The 21,425-nt window shown below is 43.4% G+C and overlaps 1 protein-coding gene across 3 annotated transcripts in view; it reads right to left on the reverse strand.

Moving 5' to 3' along the window:
• The window catches only part of LOC133975774 (caskin-2-like), a 50,054-nt gene that overhangs the window by 2,311 nt on the left and 26,318 nt on the right, over nt 1-21,425 (reverse strand). For 2 of the 3 annotated variants that reach the window (XM_062413749.1, XM_062413751.1), the window contains 16 exons: nt 21,244-21,389; nt 20,683-20,778; nt 19,160-19,293; nt 13,990-14,098; nt 13,570-13,678; nt 13,297-13,391; nt 11,576-11,693; nt 9,146-9,274; nt 8,835-8,900; nt 7,889-8,010; nt 7,497-7,578; nt 5,476-5,549; nt 5,287-5,397; nt 3,818-3,919; nt 3,553-3,691; nt 198-2,664 (listed from right to left, as the gene is read on the reverse strand). In XM_062413749.1, coding sequence (XP_062269733.1) covers nt 198-2,664; nt 3,553-3,691; nt 3,818-3,919; nt 5,287-5,397; nt 5,476-5,549; nt 7,497-7,578; nt 7,889-8,010; nt 8,835-8,900; nt 9,146-9,274; nt 11,576-11,693; nt 13,297-13,391; nt 13,570-13,678; nt 13,990-14,098; nt 19,160-19,293; nt 20,683-20,778; nt 21,244-21,389 — 4,099 coding nt within the window. The remainder of the gene's footprint in view (nt 1-197; nt 2,665-3,552; nt 3,692-3,817; nt 3,920-5,286; nt 5,398-5,475; nt 5,550-7,496; nt 7,579-7,888; nt 8,011-8,834; nt 8,901-9,145; nt 9,275-11,575; nt 11,694-13,296; nt 13,392-13,569; nt 13,679-13,989; nt 14,099-19,159; nt 19,294-20,682; nt 20,779-21,243; nt 21,390-21,425) is intronic. The other variant, XM_062413750.1, reaches the window with a different exon arrangement.

The following is a 21,425-nucleotide window of genomic DNA, read 5'->3' on the forward strand; positions in this document are numbered from 1 at the left end:
CAGTGGTCAACATTTGTTTTAATGTCCCTGAGAACAGAGGTACGCTTCACTGCGTTACTTTAAGACGCCTGTACCTGCTTAAAACCTCTGGTTACTCTTCACCTTCACATTTCCAGTGATCTACATGACCATGACTGTGACCGCCTACCAACGTGTGTGTGTGTCTGTGTGTGTGAGCAAAGATCAGGAGTGTTTACCTGTCCACACTGCTCCCCTGTGCCAGTTTGTTTTCCACCACTTTGAGAGCAGCCTCCAGTGACGTGCTGGTCTGCTCCAGCCTCTTCTGAGCCAGAAACTCCAGACCGGCCACGCCGGGCTGAGCCGCTCCTGCTCTCCCGATCAGGCCCGGTAGTGCCGAGGCCGAGTACGAGGGGGAGGATGAGGCGACGAACCCGGCACTATGGCCCATACTGAAGTTCGCTGTTGATGGCGAGGCCGTGCTGTGCTGAGGGAGTCTTAGAGGAGATGCACACACACCGGCAGCTTTCTGTGGACTCTCAGGCTTGGACCCCATCATCTGAGGAGGTTTCCCAGCTTTAGGACTGGGTATACAGGTGTGTGTGTGTATGCTGCCACCCAGCTTCGGTGAGACAGTATGAATTTGTATGCTGGTTAGTTTAGGAATGGCTGTTTGTGGAGAGGCTGGTGTCAGTGGGGTGGTTGGTCTGCTGTTAGAGGCTTGTTTCAAAGGACTGGATGGTTTAGAAAACACTGGCGGCTTAGGGCCTTTTCCAATGGAGCCAACTCTCTGAAAAATGCTTCTCAGAGGTTCTTCATCGCTCAGCGTCCTCAGGTCCCCTCTGTTGGGAGTGGAAGCCTCCTCTGGCGTGGATGCGTCTTTGTCTTTGAGCTTGTGCCGTCTTTTCACTGTGTCAGACTCCTTCAGGTTGAACTCGGGGACCTCCAGGCCGTTTGGGCTCTGGAGCGGATCCTCAGGAGGAGTCTTGAGATCAACGTCTGCCTGGGGGACAAGTGCTATCCTGGGCCGCTGTTTGATGGTCAGGTTACCCTCCTCAGCGAAAGGCAGGTGGTCACCTGAGCTGCGCTTTGGAGATGCATTAGCACTCTTTGATATTCTATCTCTTTTTCTGTCTCTCTCTTTCTCTTCAGGTGTTCCCTCTGTAGTTCTGCTTCTTTGTCTGTCAGCGTCTCCTTCTGCCCTCTCACTTCCTGTCCTCCTTAAGCCACTTAGGCCCAAGGCGGGGACAGGTTTTGTGTGCTGTAGGATGATGTGAGAATGAATCGGAGAGTAAACAGGGCTGAAAACAGGGGTGACGGGGATGTGGGTCGGTGGAATGTCTATCCTCCTCGATGGACTGGTGCTGCCGCTTCCTTCTAGCCTGGCTGCGATGCTCCTCACACTGCCAACGCTCTCAATCTCCACGCTTCCCATCCCCTCTGGCTCCACCGCTTTCCAGTTTCCTGGTTGGCATGGTGGGCTGCCGCTTACTGAGCTCATCCTCTTCGGTGGAGGCGGGGGCGGCCCTTTGCGTCGGGAGCGCACAGCGAAAGAATGGCTGCGGTTGATCTGCCGTTGGGCCCCCGTAGTGCTGGTGTGACCACGTCCTGGCCTGCGGGACAACGTGGCGTAGGAAGGCATGGCTACAGAGGAAGCAGTTGAGCTAGATGGAGCAAGGTCGTCGTCGTCATCTGGCTCGCCATCGGACAGGGCGTAGCGTGTTAGGCTTTGGGCGCGTTTCTTGTGCGTGCCCCTCTGGGCGCCATCAGTTTGGACCTGTCCAGACCGGGGCCCCAGCACGGGGATGGCCCCTGCCAGAGGCTTTGAGAGGCCCTGTGGAGCCGCGCCGACGCTTCCTGCCAGAGCCTGCAGGTAACTGAAGGCTTTCTGTGTGGGGGATGGCTGTGGAGATGGAGAGGATGGTGAGGAGGACGGCTGGTGCTGGGGCTGATAGAGGCGGTTAGACTGGACATGTTTGGCCTTCGGTGGAACAGCTGGGTAGGCAAAGCGAGGCATTTTGCTAGGGGTTAGAGGAGGTGTGAGAGGTGAGAAGGGGAGTTTGTTGGGAGTCGCAGACCGACTCTGGTGATCCCACATCTCGGTGGGTCGCTGTCTACCTCTGTTTCCAGGACTACTTCCTCCTCGCTTTGCTTCCTCGCCTCCTCCACTCTCCAGACTCTCCTCAGACCGACTGGCTGTTCTGGCGGATGACGGCATGGCATGGTGCTCGTTAGAATGTCCAGAAGTACCAGAATTCCCAGAATGCTCCGAGTGCCCAGATTGCCCAGAATTTCCAGAATTTCCAGAATTCCCTGAGCCACGTGACCGCATACTAATGCTCTCCTGACTCACAGACATGGCCGTCATGGCTGCTGCGGAGCTCACACCCCTGATGCAGAATGCTTCTGCGGCTCCTCCACCCGCCCTGCCCATCATGGCACTCTGCAGCTCAGCACTCAGCTCGCTGTCCTGGAAGGAGAGGAGGGCCCTGGGGGTGCAAGGGGAGGAGCAGCAGGTGTCAGACGGGACATCAGAGCGTACATGAGCGTGCACGTTGTGCATTGGAGGGTGTTCGATAGCCACCAGCTCCAGAGCTCCAGGGGGCTTCCGTCTGAGAGTGCCACCTCCGGTTCGGTCAGCATTGTTACGAGAGCGCTGAAGGTCAAAAAGTCTCTTCACTGCCAACATGAGCTTCTTCTGATGACCTGAAACAAACAAATGACATTAAAGCCTAAAGAGCATACAAGTCAGGTTTATGTCATAATTGGTAAATAGTAGGCAGCACAAGGTGGTACAGTGGTTAGCACCTAGCAGCAAGAAGGCTCTGGAATTGGCTACAGCCACCCCACAACTCTAAAAAAATGACCAGCCTAGATAATGGTTGAATAATATCTATAAATAGATTTAATGACAAGAATTTGGGAGCAGAAGTCTTCGAGATTAGAAAAAAAAAAATTGTCTGGACCTAAAACTACTAAACAAGTATGACAGTGTGTGTTTTGTGTTGGGAAATGTTTGAGTTGTGGCACAAAAGAAACTAACCGGACTGTAAACACTATTTGGTGAAGGGAAGGAAGCGTCTTGGCCCTGATATCCACTGTCTACACCAGAAACCACTAAATATTGGTCGTAGCCCACAAGGCTATCAGATGGATGGATGGTAGGAAGCAGCCTGTTTGGCCAAAGTGGAAATAGCAGGATCATTTAAGAGTTTCATTGGACTCCTTTGGGCCAGTTGCTTTAAAGATTGCGCTCTTGACCTTGTACAGTAGTAAAACTGTGAGTTTACTGAACTAAACATTATATTTTTTTCAATTAATGTGTTCTCCTGTCAGAATGTACAGTTTCACTTTAAACATAGTCTATTCAAATTGCCATGTCTCTATTGAATCTGTAAGATATTAATTAAGACATGTGATAGACACTAGTAAGGTTCGTGTCTATCAGAGGCTTCAACTATACTATGTTGTGTGAACTGTAAAGTTTGTTTGTGTGAAGCTGGTAAAAAGTAAAACTGCCTCAAATGGAACATATTAATCTTTTGATCAAACCATTGACATCTACAGGAAATATCCTCTGGTCTCATCCCTCACCTAGTTTGGTGATGCCTATTTCCTGCAGGTCCTCCCAGGTGATGTCTTTGACAATAGTGATGGAGTCATAGCCGTTGTCGCACAATCTCTTCTGGTACTGAGGAAGTCCAATAACACTCAGCCACTCCCCCAGGTCGGACTGCCACAACAAACAACAACAGAGACATGATCATCCTGTATGTTGTGTATTTATATGACTGACCATGAGGGCAGTTAGACAAAAGAGAAACTACGTAAAAACGTGCCAATAGAAGAGTTTTCTCACAGGAATGTAATCAGGCAGCCACTCAGGGATACTGAGCTTTCCAATCTCCGTAGAGATCTTCTTTCTGTGGCCAGGTTTGGTGACTCCGATGGCTGTCAGGTCCTGGAGAACAGATCACATGGAAACAGCCAGTCAATGAACAACTTAATAATAACAACAGGAAATCAGCAAAACAAGGAACAGGACAGAGGAAAAATTGAGTTTTCATTTTATTTAACCACCACCGCAGTAAATTGACTGCTTTTAAATCACTTTTTTATGACAACTCAATGCGCTTTACACAAAAATCCATTCCACAATTGTCACACATAATTTGCACGCTTTAAAGAAAAGTGTCTTGCCAAATGACCCTGGGGAGTGGAGGAGCTGGGGATTGAACTACCAACCTTCTGGGTAGTGGACGATCAAATCTAACTTGTCCATGTGTTACCAAAGAGCTAGTGTATACGATGCTGCTAAACAACAACATTTGAAATTGTGGAAAGGCCAGGGACAATTCTTCCAGTTTGCATTTGAAGTCACAAACATTTGATGGAGGGTAGAAAGTGATTTTCTTCTTCCCAAACCATTATTCATGTCATCAATCCAACTGAAAAACCAAGAGGAGTGTTTATCAAATACCAAAAGTTGCAATGCAACAATTGGATTCTGTCCAATCACAAACAAGAAGTATTGTCCCTCTCTTTTCATAATCTGAAAGGCCATTGTGTTAAATGTTGTTTTGTGAAATGCCTTTCTGCTGTGCTTTCTAATAGGATTTTATGTTTTGATCATCAGGGCCACTGTGGGAAGATTTACATTACATTACATGTCATTTGTCTGACGGTTTGGTCCGAAGCGACTTACAATTAGTACGATAAACATTTGTGAGGGGCCATTTAGGGGTTCAGTATCTTGCCAAGGACCCTCGGCATGCAGATGGGCAAGATTGGGGTTTGAACCGGCAACCTTATTGTTGGCGAACGACCACTCTACCCCATAGGCCACACCGCTGATGAATCAAAATGTCGTATTAGGTTTTCTCTAAGTAAATGAATTGATCTTGATTTACGGGAGAAACGAGGGAAAGAAAAGGAGCATTAAAACAATATGGTGATGGAGGGTGGTGAGAAGTGGGCAACAGAGAGTTGGTATCACGGCAGAGGGAGCTCAGTATCCAGTATCATCAATGATATCATATTCATGCAATTAAAAACTGAAAACTAAATTCAACATTGCCAGCTTCTCTGGGTCATTGACATGAGGTTGGCTTTCTACTGCATGTAATGTGCATTTGTCAACATATTTATCAATTTGGATGTTTTTCCTTCTTACCGACAATCTTTTATTTTAAATTCACTTGGCTTGTCGACATAGGGTTGAAATGCTTTTCTTCATTTGCTTCTGTGCAGTTATTATTGTAGAAAAATAACCAAGTTAACCAGCTACGCCAATAATTGCAACATGCTCAATGTGACTCTGAAACACACCTCCGGGGTCATCCTGCTGATGGTGGGCACATCATATCCTGAGCTGATGAAATTGGATGTGTAGTGCTCCAACTGGAACTCGCACAACCACTGGTAGATGGCCTCAGAGTCCTAACAATAGAGGAGGGAGATGTATGAGACTTAACACACTCACACACATATACACACACTAAACTTTCCTCAACTCACCTTGCCCTCCAGAAGGTGTTCTGGTCGTACGAAGCCTTTCTGAGGAGTGCCATTGACCTGCCGGCGGGAACCACCTACAAAACACACATGATCAATCCCACATGGCGACAGATGCTTGATTTAGTGAAGGAACCAATAAAACACTGTTGGCAGAGCATTGACCTAATTAACATGTGTCATATGCACAAGCAGTGAAGTAATACAAAAGCATACACAGCTGTCTGCAAGTGTGTGTGCGCGTGTGTTAGGTCTGTACTGGGGACTTCAGTTGTGTTATCTACCTGATCTGAAAGCTCACTGAACACATGACTCATCTCCCAGTCAGGACACATAACCACACATCTCTGAGGAAAGCACCTTTTCCACCATTTTCTGTTTCAATGCTTCCTTTTGTTCAAGGAAATGATTCAACTACAACATTCTCTATGTGAGTTCTGGCTATATATGTTGCATATAATTGTTTTCCACTCATGGACAATCTCTTGGCGGACAGCACTCAAGCACAGTCTTGCTGGAGTCTCAGTTTTGCTGCTAGGTCTGGAATTAAACCTGCACAGCATAGGTCAGACAGCATCTAATGAAGAGAGGTATTTGTCCTCAGGGTGAGAAACAAAACTTCAGAAACTTCTGGGTTGAGGAGAGAGTCTGCTCTTCACAAAGCCCGACACAGAGAGGAAACCATCAAGTAGCTACAATCGAATCATGTCAATATTATACAAAAATATTAGAATAAAATTCATGAAATTAACTTGTAGTTATTTTCATTTCCAACCAGAAGACAGATCCTATTAAATCCTACACTGAAGTTCGGAACATTGAGTTTAATCTTCACTGTTTCCTCTTGGTCTCGACATTGTAACAAAAATTTTGTAAAATGTTATAAGCCCCCGGATAAAAATATAAATATCTCCTCAAATCAGTACATGACCTCTTACCCTTCAGGAAGAACAAGGGTGGTAGAGCTCCTGATACCTGGCCCTTCATCCTTCCTCCTGATCTCTCACAAATACTTCACACTCCTTCCACTTCCTCAGATTACTCAGTTGACCTGCTCTGGTTTTCTGTCCTTCTCCTTCGTTTACCAGACATGTTTTGCCTCTTTTGCATCTGTTCCTGTCTCCTCCCTCTGACCACCCCCCCACTCCACTCCTAATTTCTCTTGTTCTTCACTCCTTCGGGCCTCTTTGCTGTTTTTTATCCAGAAGTCAGCAGTGACCTTTGGCTACCACTAGCAAATAATTTTTTAATGTTTGCAAAGCCCCCTCGGCAGAAATAAAGGCTTGAATATGGAGAATACAACTGTTTAATGGTTTGTAGTGTTTCCTCAGAAAGACGGGCTGCGTCACTGGGAGAAACCAGTGGTTTTATTGGTATCTGTGGTGACGTGGGGTTAAGTCCATTCTCTCTCCCTCAATTTCATTTCCTTTCAGTCAGATGCCAGTAACAACTCAATCTGAACAACAAATGCACTGCATTCCTCAGGTGAAGTGATGTTAAAGATCGAGCTGCTCACCACAATGTAAACCTCTATCCTCAAAATGCATCTTAGTGTCAAACAATGAAATGGTGTATATTGTCCTTCTGAGCTTTTTCTTTTGCAAAGGCAAGATTTCAAGATAGAACTCAATGTTTTAACCCTTTAGAATAAAAATGAGACGTATAATGGATTATGACTCATCACTGGGTAAAATGTCTGAGAATTCACGCATTTGAGGAAAGTAAATTATTATAATTAACTTAAATCATAATAGTAAAGAAAACAGGGGGAACAAATCTAATTTGAAAAGCAAACACTAAAGTTGTAATTTTTCAAAACTTAAATCAGACATTTGTATGAAAGTAAAGAGAAACCGAATACTTTGAGAATGAAGTCAAACTCTTACCAGAAAATGTCATAAACATGACGAGAGACAACTTTTTTTCAAAAGGAATCCAGACAGACAGAACACATATAATTTGAATAAACAGTGTTATTATCACACTGAGGAAGAAAATGAGTGATATTTCTTTCTGTGACTTACCTGCCGATCCATCAGCCTGTTTGCTGCGATCTGCTCCTGCAAGATGGATGTGGTCTCCTGATTCACCAGCAGAGGGAGTCAGCTGCATACAGAACACATGGCGGAAGTTGACATGAAGGTGAAGGATTGAAAATATCCACATAGGCAAGTAGATATTAATCATTTATTTTTGAAAAATCACTACTTTATACTGGTGAAAAGAATCTGTCATGTTTCAACATAATAAAACAGGGTTTTAGGGAATTTTTACAACAAGCAAAAGTGCATTTGAAGACTTGTGATGGAGTGAATTCAAGATTGAGGGATCAAACATAGGACATACTGTGTGTATTATAGTGTTACAAGACTATAGAGCTCTATGGCTTGATCTTGTTCGCAGGTCATGTCAATACCTTGCCAGTTTCAGCGTTGTGGCGAGTCCCGTTCTGTTTGTGGCTGCTTTCCGAGCTCTGGCCACTACCGGCGCTGCGACTGCTGCCCACACTGCCTGCACTGCTGACACTGTGTCTGTCACCTGAGTGAGAAATGATGGAGGGGAAGCAGAAAAAAGAGAGAGGTTGTAGGGTAAAATGAGAAGAAGACTGTAGCGTGTTATTGACTGACAGAACTCTTGCTTTCTTCCCAAGAGATAGATGAAAAGATTGAGTGTCTGCGTGCACATATGGGGCTAATGCTGGGAGGCAATCATTTTTAGTTTAGCTTAGCTTGAGGACTTAGGGCAGGTGCAAACAGTGCTGTCCAAAGTTTAATAAAGTGGCAACAACTCTAAAACTCAAGTTTTATATATTATTTAGAGAAATGTAAACAAAACAATTTGTGATTTTTAAAATATTTACATTTGCCCGGAACCAGAGGTCGCATAATTTCTCTCATTATTAAAGTAAAAATGCAAAAATAACTACAACCATACATATTATAACTTACCACTTTATGAAATTATTTAAAATGTTTAATGTAAAGGCTTCATGGTGGAGGGAGGCACACAAGCAGCCCAAACATTAACTTGTGAATCCAGTAAATCAGAAGAAACACAGAAGTTAAGAAAAGGCTCTAAATGATTACTGGTCACTTACCATTATGTCCTGCTGCAAGAAAACACCTATGGTTACAGTAACTGAATCATTGAGGGTGCGGGTGGCAAGGGTGGTGTCGGGAGTGCGGGTGGGGATTTGCAGGGTGACAGCATAAGGTCAAGACTTTGGGATATAAAAAGGATAAAGATGGGAATAAGCTTCCTTAAAGCAGCCCTGTTAATCAGAATGGCGGGAAGCTGGTGAGGTTCACACAGGGTCAGGGTTTGGGGGGATTGCAGGGTTGTTTGGGGCCACACACTCTTACCAGTGGGGGAGCTCCTGAGGACCCAAATGTCCTGAGTGGGGCTAGCAGGACTGCCAGGTGATACACCTAACAAACACACACACACACTTTAGGCGCACAATCACGGTTACCCTGCACTCACTGCAGAGCCGGGAGTGGATCTATGAAGCCCACCACAGGACTGATGGAGAGGAAGCTAAGATCGGGGGGGGTTGTTTGGAAGGGAAAAGTGAAATACGGGGAGGGCTTGAATGTGTCACAGGTGGTGAAAAGAAACTCGGACAAGAACAGGGGCTGTGCACGTGTGTGTTTGTGTGTTAGCGTGTGTGTACCTGCTGGATCATGGCCAAGGGTGAATGAGTCGTCAGACTGAGGGGTGGAGCCATGGCTTGAGGGCGGAGCTCTGGATGCAAAGTGTTGCCGGTGGCAAGGCAGTGATGCTTGACGGATGAGAGTGCCCCCTATGGGTCAGGGAGACAGGTTTTGCTTGAGGTGGACATGCATGAGTGAAGGAAAGTCGATCATGAACATGCATGTGTGTCGGTGTCAGTTTGGCGTGCATGCATAGGTATATGAACATGCTGTAACACTGCGGTGAAAGCCACCTTCATTGAAGCCCGGAGACCACACTGTGAACTTTATCACGTGTTCTTGTTTGTTGAGTACATGGAACAACAGCTGAAAAAGGGCAATTCACTGTAAATCCTCTCTGGTGTTACATAAGAAGCTGTTGAAAGAGAGTGTAAGATCACCAACGACGCAGAGAGGGCTTACTTTGTTGTTGGTCTACGGCTGCTGACACCACTGACATTATCACAGAGCTCAGGCACGCGCTGACACACACACACACTGCTGAGTTTGCCTCATGAGCAAAGAGCCTGTCGCCGACTTTAAGTCAAACTCTCTTTGTCCTGTATCTTCTCCCGCAAGAATGAGCATAAGCACGCACACACACACACACACACACACACACACACACACACACACACACACACACACACACACACACACACACACACACACACACACACACACACACACACACACACACACACACACACACACACACACACACACACACACACACACACACACACACACACACACACAATATCCCAACGTAGACTGTGAGGGTTTTAGCACTGAGCTGACACTCGGCAATCTGGCCATAGTAATCCTATTAATGTGTGTGTGTGTTGGTGTTTGTGGGTGTGTGTGAAGCCTGGCTTGTTGAGGAGCTAGAAGTGGTTTATCACGTGCATGTGTGTATTTATGTGTGTCTATGTATGTTGCTGTTACTGAGGCCCTCATTGTGCTCGTCCCACAGTTTGAATGTCAATGACTTTGCAGCTGCAGAACAAACATAGGGCTCATATTTATTTTATTCTCAGGGATTACATCTTTACTAGCGCGCTGAACCCTCCAGTGATCACGCATGCCAACATGACACAAAGCACTGGTGTACAAGTATTGAGATACAGTATATTCTTAGCCCAGATATAACCATTGACATGGGTCAAGTTGCCCCTGTCAGCTCAACCCCTCCAAATGAACGAGTCAAATTTCGCCTTAGGCCTGATTATAACGATTATCTGTAACAAGTTGTTTTTGTGTACCTGTACTGTTTTATAGTATTTTTTAATATCACCCAGCCACCATGTGAGGTATCCCAAATGAAACATACCTGCCTTGTTGCTAATGCTAATTGCTAAAATACAGATGTGGCTTCTTCAGTTGTGACTTCAATGTTCACTTGTACCATCAGTGGGACCTGCAGCCCCTTCCTGCTGTTACTGTAAAGCCCATTCAGCTCATTCAGTGTTTGAAAACACAGTGAGAGCAGAGGACTGAGTGGACTCATTTGAATTGAATTGAGAAGGACCAAGAAGAGACGTTGGATCTAGAAGAGATGGCGGAGGACTTTCCACATTGACGTTCAGACAGGTATATGGAACACTTTGTGCAAAGGAGGCAACTACTGTGTTGCCAAGCAACCAATGATTTTGTCAGCGTTTGTCAGCTGCTTTGGAGTTGTCCTCAATTTCTAAACATTGCAACATTTAGATTTATAAAATTCATTATTGCTACATTAAGCCTACGCACACCTGCTTTGGTGTCCATGGACTATTAATGTGCCGGAAGGCACATGATTTGAAATCCTTGTTTGTATAAGATGGAATAAACGTATATGATATGAAATACCAATGCATAAATACCTGGTGGCCGAAGAATATTTTATCCTTTAATTTATTTTAAACATATTTTTAATGTCTTTCTCATATTTTGAAACCCAGGTTAATAAGCTGTTAAAATCGTGTTACTTTGTACAGACACATGCTTCCGTGGACCCCAGGTCTATCCTTTCTTCATGTAAATGTTGTATTCGTACCTCATTGCATCTTAAGCCGTTTTCAGACACGCATTCCGAACTGAACAACACAATCAATAAAGTAGAGTGTCCAGGTCAGATGTGCAACAACAGAAAAACACGAGTATTCAGGTGAGTGTGGCTGCTGGGTAGAACAGGTATCTAAGGTATCAATTCTGCTGCAGAAAAAACTCTACGCATGTGCCCCCTCTGTTATGTATGCACACATTTTTATTTTCCTTTTGTGCGTTTTTCATTTTGACACATTATCGCGGTAAATCCTTCTGACATTTTCTTGTTCTATTCCCACATGGGCTCACAAGAGTGCTCGCAGGGAAAACTCTGAGAACTAAAAGTCAGTGCAGATGTTGTGTGCGTGTTGTTGTTTGTCTACCTGCTCGTCTGCTGAGGACCTCCACCACTGAGGGCGGGAAGTATCCCACTCGATCCGTCCCCCGCTGCGTGTCATGGACGTGACCTTTCCACCGGCCGTCTGCGTGCTGCTCCACGACCTGACACCAACAAATCATGAGCATCAGCTGAGACGTGTGTGTGTCACTGCAACCAGCATTACCATTGCAACACTGCACAATCACTAGACTTCTATAGAATATAAACAATCCCTGTAAAAAAATTCGATAGTAACTATCAGATAATTAACATGACAAGGTGAAGGTCGAAATTATAGTGGAACATTCTCCCTTTGTCAACTGTGCATCAACTCTTAAGAATGCATGTCGTGCATGTGACTCCTCCAGGCATGCCTTTTTAAAACCATAATGAGAGCGCCAATGAGAATACAGATTATATTCATTGTGAGTGTTAACAAAATGCCACCTCTGCCCGCCTTCTCACACAATACTGCACAACAACGCACAAGTTCATACAGGAGTCAGGGTCATTACAAAGGCTTGAATCAAGATATCAAAATACACATCTGTAAGCAAGTAAACAGACAAATGTTCACCCACGTGAATTAGTGGAAAACTCCTTCTTGTGTGCACGGAGGGGTTGAGCAAACAACACCGGTAATGAGAGAGTGACAGCAACAAGTCTGTGCCCGTTTCTGTGCTGTGTTCTCCTGCTCAGGGTAAACAAAAAATGTTCCTGCAACATCCCACACCAATCCACCATAACAAAGTCTGCATCATATAATCCTCACGCTGCCTGTGATTCCCCTGCCACTGACAGAAGCAGCCGCAAGAAGGAAACGAGGGATTTTTAGCCCAAATGATTTTCTCAGCAGCTCCCAAGGACATTATATATTCACTGTGGATAACTCCTACAAATAGAGATTTGTAAATCTGTGTATCATCAGTGTTTCCGCAATAACCTATAGTAGCAAACATTACCAGAGCTGACGCCTTATATATCTTTTTAGATCTCTTAACCTGAAACTTCTAACCCTAACCCAAACCTTACCCATGTTTTTTTGAAACTTTCTGTCATCATATTAAACAGATGTTTTTTTGTTCTCAATGACTCAGAACACACATTATGTTATCCTCTGTAATTTCTTTTCTCTCTAATTTAATCGTTTTCGGCTCAAGATGCCGAGATCAGGCAGTGCAGTATCTTTGTTCTTTGAGATGATGATCAAACAGTCGACAAATTCTTGGTCGACAGACATGACAGCTCACGTGTTTGGACCTGGATAAATTACAGCTCACTGTCTTTCATAACTTCCATGGTAGAGGTTTCTGGAAAGTGCTGTTGACTTCCGCCACAACCACAGCGACATCAATAGTTACAGCCAAGCTCCTCCGGAGGTAATATCTGAAAATGGTTTGTGTAACCCATGTTATCGGGTTCTGCCTGAGTCATTTTTTCAATACCGCTGAAAAATTGTGTAGAGCACATTAATGACCTGCCATCCAGTCTCCTGCTTAATGTCTCAGTGCTCCAATATGTTTCTGCTTTACAAATAAAGAAGGCAGGTAAGGAGCCACTGTTCACAATTTATCTGTTTATCTAAAGCAGCAGTGTGAGTCTGCTGAGGAAACTCATCAAGCAAAACCAAGAATGCTGCAGAGTGACCCTCCTGTTTCTTGTGCTAGACAGCCAAAAAAGGGACCTGCTCAAACAAACATAAACAACGCAGACAAAGACGTGTACCATAATGAGCTCTCCAGCCCGGAGGTTAAGAGCTGTGGGGTCGTGGAGGTTCCAGTAATCCTTCACCGCCCTGACCTGTAGAGAACTTGATGCCTCTGCAAAGACACAGATAGATATAGAGTCACATCATCATCTTATTTCACTATGTTCTGACACCTTTTCTCTGCCAATTATCAGCCATTCCCTGTCTCTGTTTTACCAATAATCCAAATTTCACAGAAGCCCTTATATCAAGCACTGTATCAAACACACATTATTACGAGAGCTACTCACCTCTGAGCAGCTGTTTGATTTCCCTACTGGCTGTGGAAGTGGTGAACTGGTTGACGATGTCCAGAGCTGTCTGGTTGTAGGTGTTGCGCATGTTCACGTTGATGCCAGCCTAAATAACCAATTACACACACACACATATATACACACGTCCACACAAACATTAGGATCACCTTGGGTGAGATGCACTTTTAAAACAAGCCCTCCCTTAAAAGCCTCCCTCCTTCATTAAAAAATAACACTGTGTGCGGTGTGAAGTTTTGAGCTTTGTCTCGCTGCACCTTCAAAACAAAAATATCACAATCAGCCTTCAAATCCCACATCAGCTGAACTGAACATATATTTGTGTCGTCTTTGCTTTTCTCACGACCCTGAAACAATAAGCGGTGTAGATAGTTGATGAACTGATGGATTTTTACTTACATCAAGCAGCAGACGCACAACTTCAGTTTTGCCGTAGAGGGCAGCTTCATGCAGCGATGTCCCCGCTTTGGTGGATCTGTTGATGTCAATACCAGCTTTCAGCAGCAACCTATGAAATCAAATCAGAAACATGTATGTGTGAGGGCCTGGGGAACACTCACAAACAGATTAGTCCACTAGACTGTTTCTCATTAAGACCTATACGCCACCACTTATCAACCCACCCCCACACACAAGATAACTGATGCGTCTCTGGTCCTGTCAGATGTAGGAATGCTGATGGCGTTGGATCCAGAGAATGGTCCACACGGAGGAGGAGAAGGTCCTGAACTCGCTATGTGAAGGTTGCATCAGGTTATGAAGATGTAAACAACACTGAAACTCTACTTTCAAGTTATTATCCAGCTTCATGCGTGCGCACAATGTTTTCTTTTCTGTGCATGTTAACTGGAAGCACATTCAGGTCACAGGACGCGACCCTGCTGTATCTGCTTTCTTCAGAGTTACAGTATGTTTCCAGCTGTCAAATTAATTACAGTTAGACAGAATAAGTCACTGTGTTAAAGCATCAGTTACAGGCTACAAAGCAACAAGGATCATGGAGCCAACATTGTGGTTTTTTAAAAAGTCTTATGGCCACTTAAAGTGAAAAACAATAGTGGTTGAGATTAAAGAGATAATATTACCAGAATAAAGTTGGAATTTAACAAGAAAAAAAATGTTTTGGGGAAATACAAGGAGAATTCCTGCTTGACAGAATTTCCCTTTTGATCCAAAATCTTGAAACAATCTCGCAGTTTTTTGAGACACTATGACACCACTTTGAATAGGCAAATCTGTGTGGTCCTTTCTTCAGACTAGACAGTTTCTTTCCCAATCTTTTCAAAGTCCTGATACTTATGATGTGTAATATTACTTTATTCTTGTAAATTTCCGACTTTTTTCTTGTAACATTAAAGATAAATTATAATAATATTGCAACTTTATACTTTGAACATTACAACCTAATTATCGTAAAATTCCGACTTTAATCTTAGAAGTGTAAAACATTTTCAGTAATATTATGACTTTTACAACTTGGCTATTCTCTTCTGAGATATTTATTTTCCCTTTAAGGGTGGGGTTCACATCTGCGTGACATCTGTTATAAGGGCAACTGTTGTTTAAAAAAAAATAGTTTAAGAATAGTTGGAATGCTACGAGACGATGATGAAATTATCACTTTAGGGCAAAGAATTATGAAATTTTCTCACAAACTCAGCAAAGTCAAAATTATGAAACATAACTTGTACTTTTATAACAATCTGTAGTATTACGAATTTGAGTGGAAATTGTGCTAGAACTGTCTGTGGTTAAAAAGTCTACTGGTGACTAATGACATGTAAATGTAGCTTCACATGACAAGATCTCACTAAGTAGGGCAACTAAGGAGGGTTGGATAGATAGGAGAAATCTTAAGACCTGATGCAGTGTGATGAAAAAAGGAGACCGAAGCAAACCTTTTGTAGTCGGCACCTTCTTCCTTTGCTCAGCAGCAGCAGTGTTAATCTGGCTGATGTGAAACCTTGAGAAGGCTGACTGTCTGAAATGTCTGTCATTAAGCTTAGACTTCTTCTCTGTGCTGCAGATAAGCAGTTGGTTTACTCTCATACTACATATTCTACAGAAACTGTTAAAGGAATAGTTCACCCAAACATCTAAATTCACTCAGAAGGTGGTAAACAGAGGTAAACAGCTTTGCAGTCAAATGCAATACAATTGAGGTAACTGGTGACCACTTCTTCAAACATGAAGAAGATATAAGTACGCCAATTTGGAGGGAAGGGGTGAGCAGCATGTTGGGGACTTGCTGACTAGTTTTATTGCACACGTAGAACATTTCCCCACACAAAACACAAACAGCGATATCTTGGAGGTGTTTTTCTTCCAAACAACACTTTAGCTAATCTCTACTAACAGCTACAGTCTCTATATGGAAGCAGAATACACTCCAGTCAATGCTCCCCACACAGACTGTTTCCCTGCAGGAAACTAAAGCCTATACTCAAATGGGATTGGTGAACATTGAGACAGAAACTAAAAAACTTCCAGCACAAAAATAATGTCGCTCCCCTACAGATACACATTATCAGGCAGAATCTGTTTAATGAATTTATGGTATTGCACACATTTCTATAAATATGTGCAGATGTGTGTGGAAACTATCCTCACGGATTAGAAAAATGTGATTTGTCATCTCTGTGTAAGATCTGTACAAAATTTGAGGAGTTTCAGACAGACTATTGTGACACATGTGGTGCAGCATCTTCAGGGACATTTCAGAATGTAAGACGTGTGTGTGTGTGTGTGTGTGTGTGTGTGTGTACTGGGTGTGAGAGGGTGAGGCTGCAAACAAGGGCAGAGAGTTAGAAGTAAGAAGTACAGCTGTAAACAAACAGTGAAAAACGCATGTGCAGTTAACGCAGTTTCTCAAGACCCAAGCCAAGATTTCTGTTAATGTAAAATCAATAGCGAAAGACAGATCATGTGAGGTCACAGGGATCTTGAGCTGTGACCAACAAACACTAGCCAGGGTGCTCCTGAGATATTTTTTTCATGAGAGTGAGACAGACAATGTGAAAACAAAATGCTTCCAGTTGCGGCTGTTGCAGGCACAGAGGCATAAAAACTAAGTAGAAGTCTGCTGCATAAGTATGGCAGTCTTTTAAGAGACATAAATCCCTTAGTGGGAGATTGCAGGGAAATTCTGCTGAGTAAACTCTGAATAAACTTCTATTACTATTCAACATTCCAGTTCAGGGGAGGCAGATTGGAGGATGAGGAGGGCGTAGCAAAAGTCTCCTGATAATTCAGCGAGGATGGGAGTCGTTAGCTGCATGTCTGAGAGGCAGGGTGGAGTGACTTGGCTAAGTACATATTTTCACATATGCTGGCCCTATAAGTCCCTATAAGCTGCATGAAGAGTGTTAGGACGCATTCTACAGAGTGGTATGTTGAAGCTGGAGACTGACTGGGTTTGCTACCTGAGGAGAAATGTTGAGGACCTGCAGCTGTGCATCGAGGACTGACACACGCTTTCTGTGTGGTATCAATCATAGTAGCAGTATTCATTATAAGATCAGTGGTAGTAATTGCACCAGCAAGAGCCCAACCTTTTAGTACTGTAAGTAGTGGTAAAGGGGATGTAAAGTAGTAGAAATCATAGTAGTGATGGCACTGATGGCCCTAATCATAGCTATAGTGTTAGAAATAGTTGTTGCCAAACTAGAGGTGGTTTAAGTTGCACTAGTAGCTGTATAGTATTGTCAATGGTAGCAGTAGTTGAAGTAGTTGTTTTAGCTGGAGTGTTGTTACTGTATAGTAATCTCTATATAAAGACTTACCATGTGACTAAACAGAATCTGTGGTTGAGGGACAACATTTTGGGGTGGAAACCCCTCTGGTTTGCATTTGAAGTTTGCCTGCTCAAAAGCTTGAGCAGGAAATTCAGGTAAACAATCGACGTGGAGAGCAAAAGATTCAGAATACATTGACTGAAATGCATCAGCCGGAGCCACCAGAGGCTAATTCGTCATCAGACGACAGCCAATAAGCTGTGAGATTACCGTATAGTGGCACCAATAGCAGTGGCGGGAGTAGCATTAGCAATAGTATATGTTGCAGTAGTATTAGCAGTAGAAATTATAAAAGTTCCTGTAGCAGCAATTTTAACATAGAGCTGCTTTTAGAAGAGCACTGAAATGAGGACCATCTCCGTAAAAGGTTGTATGATAGAACAAATTTCTGAGTGAGAGGATCCAGACTTTGTCCGGAGTTTCGTCTGCAAGCCCCCTGGTGAAAAGTCCAGATAATGTCCGTGCCCATGCGAGAATACAGCAGGAGATACTCTGCAGGATTTACCGCGAGCAAGTAGGTTTGTTTAAGACGGCTCCTTTGATGACCCAATTGTAGGGACGTTCATGGAGTTCATGCCAAAAACGGCCTGGGTGCCTCTAGTGGGGAGTGCACTCGAAAGGTCGCAATGGTGGATCCAGTATGGCGGATTCCATATCGTGCGAGCTGATCGTAGTGGAAATGGCTGATCCTGTGTCGCGTTGGCATCATATAATGGTGGTGGACCACGACAGAGGTCGGCGGCAGATGATGGATCCCAATAGAGAGGCAGTGGACAATGACTGTGGACTATAGTGGATCCAATCTGGATGGCAGATCATGATCTTGTTGGCTGCTGACCATAGCCTATGATTGCAGCAGGACTACTTGACATATAGAATTGAAGTTATCCTTCAAAATGTTTACCCTCATCAATGCTACTAAAAACTTTAATCTTGATGATGTTTTCCTGCACCTGACATCTATTGCACTTCTGTCCGTCCTGGGACATACATGTGTCTCTCTCTGAGGTTTCTACGTATTTTTACCCTGTTAAAAAAAAATTTAGTAGTTTTTCCTTACTCTAGCTGAGGGTTAAGGATAGGGGATGTCTCACCAATGTTAAAGCCCTATGAGAAAAATTGTGATTTGTGAACTTGGGCTATACATATAACATTTTATTGATTGATTGATATTATGGTTAATAGTAGCAGTCCACAAGTTGTTGTATAAGGAGCAGTCATATCAGAGATACCACAAGGTCTAGTAATAAAAGTAGCAGTAGTGGTATTGATAGTTGTTGAAGTAGCAGTCTTAGCACAACTAGGTAGTAGTAGGACTAAGAGTAGTAGTATTGATGGTTGCAACAGTAGTAGTTGCACTTACAGTTGCAGCAGTAGTACTAGTTGTAATTGCTTTAGCAGTAGCACAGGTTGCAGCTGCATAATAATATATTATTAATAACTATTAACGGGCAGGAGTAGCATAAGTATCACTGGCAGAAGTAGCAGTATCGGTAGTTGTAGAAGTATCAGTAGTCGATATAGGAGCAATAGAAGTAGTATCAGTAGAAGAGCAAGGAGCTGTAGTAGTAGCCATAACAGTAGTGGTATTAGTAGCAGTAGCAGTAGTGGTAACAGTAATGCAGAGGAAGGACTAGTGGTAGCAGCAGTATTGATGGCAGCAGTAACAGCTGTATTGGCAGTAGTAGTAGTTGAAGTAGAGAGAAGCTGTCAGAGAGATGAAAGGGTAGAGAGACGTCTATTACAGTGCAGACTGCTCCTTCCTGTCATCTTACTTGATGATGTCTTTGTGTCCATTCCTGGATGCCAGGTGGAGGGGGGTGGTGGTTGGAGAGTCAAGGCTGTTGAGCCCTCCGTCCCCTTCTAGCAGCGCCGTCACCATGTTACTGCTCAGCAGCAACTGAGTCACCTAAAGACAAATCAAACACAGCAAAATGAAGAGTTGGCTGTAAGAAAAGCAGAGTGGCAGAATTGGGGCAAGACTTTCAGAGTTAGCGACATATCAATATATATGCAAAACCAGGCTATATTGGGTGACTTGTACTGTATATGGGGTCAACGTAGTGCAGAGAAGCTTATCCGTTACTCAGCAGCTGTCCAAGGGTACAACACGCACACACACACAGACAAACACACAGAAACACGCATACACAGACACACAGACAGACAGACACACACACACACTCAAACATACTCACAGACAGACACACAGACACACAGACAGACACACAGACAGACAAACACAATGGGTCAGAGCCCCGGGTTTCTGTTCTTTCACAGCCAAACTACAAACATACCAGATGAGAGAACATTTTATCAGTCATGGCAAGAGTGTGTATGTGTGTGTCTAACTCTGAATTATAGAGCCAGCTACACATCTGAAAGCCAAGCTTATCCACCAGTGTGACAGACATCGGTGGATATGTGTGTGTGTGCGTGAGTGTGTGTGTATCGAAAAAGCTCGACTGAAGTCTAACGCCCTTTGATCAAAGAAGCTTAGTTTATCTGGGTTGCTTTATCTAAGCCGTAGTTCATTTTTGAGATGTTTAACGTTCCCCTCAGAAAAGGACTAAAAAGGATGTTTTCACTTGCAAATAACTGGATTAGAATAACTAAATGAACGAAGCAAATCATTTCATGGAGGTTAAGTCTCCCAGTTTCTTAATGAAAAGAGCTGCAATAGGAAAACATTCTTCATCGGGCACTGGTTCTCTATAAAAGCCTTTCTGCCTGGAAATAGTTACCAATTAATATCAAACAGGTCAATCAGGTCTCCCTTAAGAACCCATATCCAGAAATACTGACTAATCAGATCGGATGTGGTGGCATTTTACTATTGGTATTACATTTTGGTGTATTATAATTATAATTCCATGGTTTCAAATATGATTATTGTCTTAATATATGTTTGTGCATCCTATTGTACCCTTTTTATCTTAATAAATAAACAAATTTAGACTCATCACATTTTTTTATTTATAATTTTAAATTAATAATTCATATTAGTTTATTATTTTACATCAGCCTCATCTTGTATTACTCAATTGCCACTTTGTATGTGGAAAATAAGAGATGTATGTTTTCTGTGTATAAACATTGTTTATCTTACACCTAAGTTTTGATATTGATGATGCTGACAGGACACCCATCAATCTTATCAAACTAAGTCTATCAAATACATTGTGTAGATTGTACAAAATGGCAAAGACTTACTTTTTAAATGAAATATCAACATTCTGATATGTTACAAAATGAATACATATGCGCACACACAAACTTTCAACAAATCTTTCTATACCTTTAGTCTCCCAAACTCACAGGCCAGATCTAGAGGAGTCTTCTTCGCCTTATTTGTCATGCAGGGGTTGGACTGATGCTGCAGCAACATCTCAGACTGAGAGTGAAAGAGAAAAAAAGAACATAAGTGACATCACGTCATGTGTGTTACATTCCAATCTTCCCAAAACATTGTGTGTGTGTTGATTTTTTTTTGGTCTTTTGAACAGAAGTAAAGGAACACAATACCTCTGGCCCAGCCTGTGTCAGTTCTGAGTTTGTATTACTATGGAGGTCAGGGCTGGCTATGGCTTACATGTTGAGTTGTGTGTGAGTGTGTGAATATGTGCATCTTTCCGTTAAGACATTCCAGGAGCCCAACAGATGAGGCTGGAAGGAAGGAATGTGTGTGTTCAGAGCCTGTAGACCATGGTGAAAAACCTGTGGCACTGCATTAATGGTATTACTGGTATTGATGGTGGACAATACAGGCTAAGACACAAAGGGGGTAGATTTCAGTGAAATGTGAGGACTGGCAGCGCCTTGAAACTTTGCCTTTGGCTGCTGAGGTGTGTGCACTCACCACCTCATAATGTCCATACTGAGCGGAGAGGTGTAACGGTATCTGTCCATCATGGGAAGAGGAGTTGACTGAAGCGTTGGCTCTTAGCAACAATAAGACAGAGTCGGCTTTACCCTGCCATGCTGCATAGTGGAGGGGACGCATGCCTAGAGACAGGAACAAGATGATCCAATGAGATAGGA

The sequence above is a fragment of the Platichthys flesus genome, chromosome 20, assembly GCF_949316205.1.
Source record: "Platichthys flesus chromosome 20, fPlaFle2.1, whole genome shotgun sequence".
In the NCBI taxonomy this organism is placed as follows: domain Eukaryota; kingdom Metazoa; phylum Chordata; class Actinopteri; order Pleuronectiformes; family Pleuronectidae; genus Platichthys; species Platichthys flesus.